The 6,000-nt window shown below is 36.6% G+C and overlaps 1 protein-coding gene across 4 annotated transcripts in view; it reads left to right on the top strand.

Moving 5' to 3' along the window:
- LOC125679017 (neurobeachin-like protein 1) overlaps nt 1-6,000 on the top strand; it is an 84,977-nt gene that overhangs the window by 5,254 nt on the left and 73,723 nt on the right. For all 4 annotated transcript variants that reach the window (XM_048917887.2, XM_048917888.2, XM_056153692.1 and 1 more), the window contains exons 2-7: nt 160-251; nt 507-668; nt 2,391-2,472; nt 3,075-3,187; nt 4,808-4,881; nt 5,467-5,549. In XM_048917887.2, the coding sequence (XP_048773844.1) occupies nt 160-251; nt 507-668; nt 2,391-2,472; nt 3,075-3,187; nt 4,808-4,881; nt 5,467-5,549 (606 nt within the window). The remainder of the gene's footprint in view (nt 1-159; nt 252-506; nt 669-2,390; nt 2,473-3,074; nt 3,188-4,807; nt 4,882-5,466; nt 5,550-6,000) is intronic.

Raw genomic sequence — 6,000 nt, 5'->3', positions numbered from 1 at the left:
AATAAGGTCAAAATAAAAAATATGTTTGTTTCAGGTCGCCCGACCGATATCCACTGACCCTATTATAATCAAAGGCGACCTGAAACAAACATATTTTTTTTTTGGCCTAATAATAATAAAATGTCATGGTATTAATATCAGTACATGCATATTTTACAGAATGATGTCGCCATTTTAAAAGAATTCATAGAGACCTTTGTGGACACCTATCAGAACTTGATTGACTTGGAATTCCAACATCTGAATGATGGGTATAAACTACTCACATGACCTCATTTTGTATAACAACCTTCCGAATCTGTTAACCGAGTTCATTTTTTTTTTTACAGTATAATGCCAATTGATTGTTGTGGGTTTAATGCTGTTTTGGCAATATTTCAGCCATTTTTACGGCTGTCTGTGAGACGCATGTTAACTGTATATTATCTTTAAGAAGTGAAATTTTGTTGCATGTATGTATAATTTGCTCTTGTCCCCATTAATCTATTTAGATTTTTTTTTCACAGGTTTTCGGAGGAGGGCCCCCATTTTACCAAGCTCCCTGATGGACTGCTACAAATGCTGTCTCACCACCTTACTCAGTGCCTGGAGAAATCCCGTGAAGACTTGGGTCTTGAGCACGTTCATTTTGCCGAGTCAGTGGTGAAATGTTTGATTATCATATCAAGGTAAGCACCAACATGGCTGTTTGATTGACCTTAATACACATGTTGGAAAGTCATCGATCAGGTGTATAACAGTCATCGATCAATTGCTTAACAGTCATTGATCATTTGTTTAACAGTCATCAATTGGTTGTTTAACAGTCATCGATCGGTTGTTTAACAGTCATCAGTCAGTTGTTTAACAGTCATCGATCGGTTGTTTAACAGTCATCGATCAATTGTTTAACAGTTATTATTCAGTTGTTTAACAGTCATCGATCGGTTGTTTAACAGTCATCGATCAGTTGTTTAACAGTCATCGATCAGTTGATTATCAGTCATTGATCGGTTGATTATCAGTCATCGATCAGTTGTTTAACAGTCATCGATCAATTGTTTAACGGTCATCGATCAGATGTTTAATAGTCATCGATCAATTGTTTAACAGTCATCGATCAATTGTTTAACAGTCATCGATCGGTTGTTTAACAATCATCGATCGGTCATTTAACAGTCATCGATCGGTCGTTTAACAGTCATCGATCGGTCGTTTAACAGTCATCGATCAGTTGTTTAACAGTCATCGATCAGTTGTTTAACAGTCATCGATCAGTTGATTATCAGTCATTGATCGGTTGTTTAACAGTCATCGATCAGTTGTTTAACAGTCATCGATCGGTCGTTTAACAGTCATCGATCAGTTGTTTAACAGTCATCGATCAGTTGATTATCAGTCATCGATCGGTCGTTTAACAGTCATCGATTGGTTGTTTAACAGTCATCGATCAGTTGTTTAACAGTCATCGATCAGTCGTTTAACAGTCATCAATCAGTTGTTTAACAGTCATCGATCAGTCTTTTAACAGTCAATAGTAGTCTGCACACAAACTAATAGCGAACACGCTTATAATGAATTAACACTTACAGCAAAGTGATTTTCATTCCCTGTAGTTTAAAACATTTCATGAACTTACTGGATTTAAAGAGTTATCAAAATTCATACATGTATTTGTGATTTTTTTCTCTCACCCCAAGTCATCTTATTCCTTTTGAATATCATGAAAAAAAAAAAAAGACGAATGATGTTCATCAACTTTGAAATGAGTGCTTGTTTGTCAAAAGTTAAATGACTTTTATACTGTAGATAATTGCATAAAGCTGTTATTATTTACAGGAAATGACTTTTATACTGTAGATAAATGCATAAAGCTGTTATTATTTACAGGAAATGACTTTTATACTGTAGATAAATGCATAAAGCTGAATTATTATTTACAGGAAATGACTTTTATACTGTAGATAAATGCATAAAGCTGTTATTATTTACAGGAAATGACTTTTATACTGTAGATAAATGCATAAAGCTGCTATTATTTACAGGAAATGACTTTTATACTGTAGATAAATGCATAAAGCTGTTATTATTTACAGGAAATGACTTTAATACTGTAGATAAATGCATAAAGCTGTTATTATTTACAGGAAATGACTTTTATACTGTAGATAAATGCATAAAGCTGTTATTATTTACAGGAAATGACTTTTATACTGTAGATAAATGCTGTTATTATTTATGGGAAATGACTTTTATTAGTCATATGGATTCATTTTAATTCTTTACTATCTCTTTAATTAATTACCTTCATACTGAATCAAAACTGTTTGTCGCCAGCACTTTGCTATAAGCATGTTTTAGTTGTCTGAGTTCACAAATTACCTTTTTTTACACTGTGCATGTATTTTCAGAAATTACGACAACGTACCACTGCTGGGATCTTGTCAGTTTGTTAAAAACCTGGTGTCCCTCGGAACAATGCTCATCGAAAAGGTGAGATAGCTAATCTAGTCACGATTTCTATGTCAACTCTTGTACTGTTAGAGGTTCTCAGACTATTGCCAGACTACTGTAAAAGTGGTTATTTACGCATGGGGGGAAATTTACACTAATTACGCGGTCATGTAATAAACGCGTAAATTTTCTCCATGCGTAAAGTTATAAATATTTGGTATAATATATATTATATTCAGCTACCAAGTAATATTCCCCCACACGTAATGTTGGACATGGAAGAACAAGTACTTAACCCCCAGCGTAAATAACCACTTTTACAGTATTCCCCAGCGTAAATAACCACTTTTACAGTATTCCCCAGCGTAAATAACCACTTTTACAGTATTCCCCAGCGTAAATAACCACTTTTACAGTATTCTAGTCACTATTTCAACTATGCGGTTGTAAAGGTTAGGCTCTCAGACTATTAGTTGTCAAACTACTTCAGTTTTTGGACTATTATAAGACTACTTAGTTTCCCTAACTATTAAACTACTCGGGAGTCTCAGATTTTCGTGGTACGTAACCTCTGGGACTCTCAGACCACCTACTCTCGTACTTTTAGATTTACTTGATTTGAGGATCTGTTTTTGTTTTAGATTTCTCAGAATGTTCTCCAGGAAGTTCAGATAAAGGAATTCCTGAAGCTGACAGTTCACTTCTTCGAATGTTTGTACGACCCGTACTTTGTTTGGAGGAAAAGATTAAAGGGGTTTGTTTCTACTGCAGTGATTCAGAAGTAACTGTGAATTTCTACCTTTTTGTATTGCTAATATATAATTTATAATTGAATAATTAAACAAGCTGAATTTTGATTTGTAGTTGGGTAGTTGACGAGTCGGATGACGTATAAACAAACTGAATTTTGATTTGTAGTTGGGTGGTTGACAAGAGTCGGATGACGTATAAACAAGCTGAATTTTGATTTGTAGTTGGGTGGTTGACAAGAGTCAGATGACGGATAAACAAGCTGAATTTTGATTAGTAGTTGGGTGGTTGACAAGAGTCGGATGACATATAAACAAGCTGAATTTTGATTTGTAGTTGGGTGGTTAACAAGAGTCGGATGACGTATAAACAAGCTGAATTTTGATTTGTAGTTGGGTGGTTGACAAGAGTCGGATGACGTATAAACAAGCTGAATTTTGATTTGTAGTTGGGTGGTTGACAAGAGTCAGATGACGGATAAACAAGCTGAATTTTGATTAGTAGTTGGGTGGTTGACAAGAGTCGGATGACATATAAACAAGCTGAATTTTGATTTGTAGTTGGGTGGTTAACAAGAGTCGGATGACGTATAAACAAGCTGAATTTTGATTTGTAGTTGGGTGGTTGACAAGAGTCAGATGACGGATAAACAAGCTGAATTTTGATTAGTAGTTGGGTGGTTGACAAGAGTCAGATGACGGATAAACAAGCTGAATTTTGATTAGTAGTTGGGTGGTTGACAAGAGTCGGATGACGTATAAACAAGCTGAATTTTAATTTGTAGTTGGGTGGTTGACAAGAGTCGGATGACATATATACAAGCTGAATTTTGATTTGTAGTTGGGTGGTTGACAAGAGTCGGATGACATATAAACAAGCTGAATTTTGATTTGTAGTTGGGTGGTTAACAAGAGTCGGATGACGTATAAACAAGCTGAATTTTGATTTGTAGTTGGGTGGTTGACAAGAGTCGGATGACGTATAAACAAGCTGAATTTTGATTTGTAGTTGGGTGGTTGACAAGAGTCAGATGACGGATAAACAAGCTGAATTTTGATTAGTAGTTGGGTGGTTGACAAGAGTCGGATGACATATAAACAAGCTGAATTTTGATTTGTAGTTGGGTGGTTAACAAGAGTCGGATGACGTATAAACAAGCTGAATTTTGATTTGTAGTTGGGTGGTTGACAAGAGTCAGATGACGGATAAACAAGCTGAATTTTGATTAGTAGTTGGGTGGTTGACAAGAGTCAGATGACGGATAAACAAGCTGAATTTTGATTAGTAGTTGGGTGGTTGACAAGAGTCGGATGACGTATAAACAAGCTGAATTTTAATTTGTAGTTGGGTGGTTGACAAGAGTCGGATGACATATATACAAGCTGAATTTTGATTTGTAGTTGGGTGGTTGACAAGAGTCGGATGACATATATACAAACTGAATTTTAATTTGTACTTGGGTGGTTAACAAGAGTCGGATGACATATAAACAAGCTGAATTTTGATTTGTAGTTGGGTGGTTGACAAGAGTCGGATGACATATATACAAGCTGAATTTTGATTTGTAGTTGGGTGGTTGACAAGAGTCGGATGACATATAAACAAGCTGAATTTTGATTTGTAGTTGGGTGGTTGACAAGAGTCGGATGACATACAAACCAGCTGAATTACATGTGGAAGTTGTTCCTTTCTTTTATGGTAAGCCTTATAAATTGGTTTGATCTTACTTGATAAGGAAAGGATGGGAAATTTTTCAGTAGCCCTTGTAATATGATATGAGAGTTCTTGAAATCTACTTCTGTGGCAAAAGACATTTTTCATTAGATTTATATCAGTCCAAGTAATGGAATGTACTGTCAACTTTATCAGTCCCAGGAAATTTTAATCAGTCAAATCCTTTCTACTGGTAAATTTCAAGAACTCTTTAATATAATAAAATGTTAAACTGAGAGAGATGGGATACTTATAGGCTTATAGCCAGTTGTCCAATCCTTGTCTGTAGTGAATGAAATACAGTTCAACTTCGATATCTCGAATACCTTGGATATGTCAAAGTGATTTGGAAGTCCCAACCACTTATTCTTTAAGTATTTTACCCTCGATATCTTGAATCCTCGGATATCTTGAAGTTTTTTCTTGGTCTCATTGAGTTCAAGATACAGAAGGTTGACTGTATTTATAAATTAAACTAAATTGATCTGGATATTGCTGTGATTTAGTAGTCCTATGGTATGATGTAAGAGGTTTGGTCCGGTTTGATCCAGTTATTGTTGTGAATTTCAGACTGCTGTAACAAGCCCTGTCTATCTGTGTCACTGAAGACCAGGTTCCTCCATCTGTTTGGGGAATTGATGTGTGGAACACAGGTGAGAGGGATAAAGAGAAAGAGAGGAGAAAAAGAGAGGGTGGAGAGAAAGAGAGGGAGGAGAGAAAGGAATGGGAGAGAGGGAGAGAGAGAGGGAGGAGAGAAAGAGAGGGAGGAGAGAAAGGAATGGGAGAGAGAGGGGAGAGAGAGAGGGAGGAGAGAAAGAGAGGGAGGAGAGAAAGGAATTGGAGAGAGAGGGGAGAGAGAGAGGGAGGAGAGAAAGAGAAGGGAGAGAGGGAGGAGAAAAAGAGAGGGAGGAGAGAAAGAGGGAGGAGAGAAAGGAATGGGAGAGAGAGGGGGAGAGAGAGAGGGAGGAGAGAAAGAGAAGGGAGAGAGAGGGAGGAGAAAAAGAGAATGGGGAGAGAGAGAGGGAGGGAGACAGATAAGAGAGAGGGGAGAGAAAGAGATAGGGGAGAGAAAGAGATAGGGGAGAGAGATGGGGTAGAGAAAGA

The sequence above is a fragment of the Ostrea edulis genome, chromosome 2 (genome assembly GCF_947568905.1).
Source record: "Ostrea edulis chromosome 2, xbOstEdul1.1, whole genome shotgun sequence".
Lineage (NCBI taxonomy): Eukaryota > Metazoa > Mollusca > Bivalvia > Ostreida > Ostreidae > Ostrea > Ostrea edulis.
This window is presented reverse-complemented; position numbering and strand designations above follow the sequence as displayed.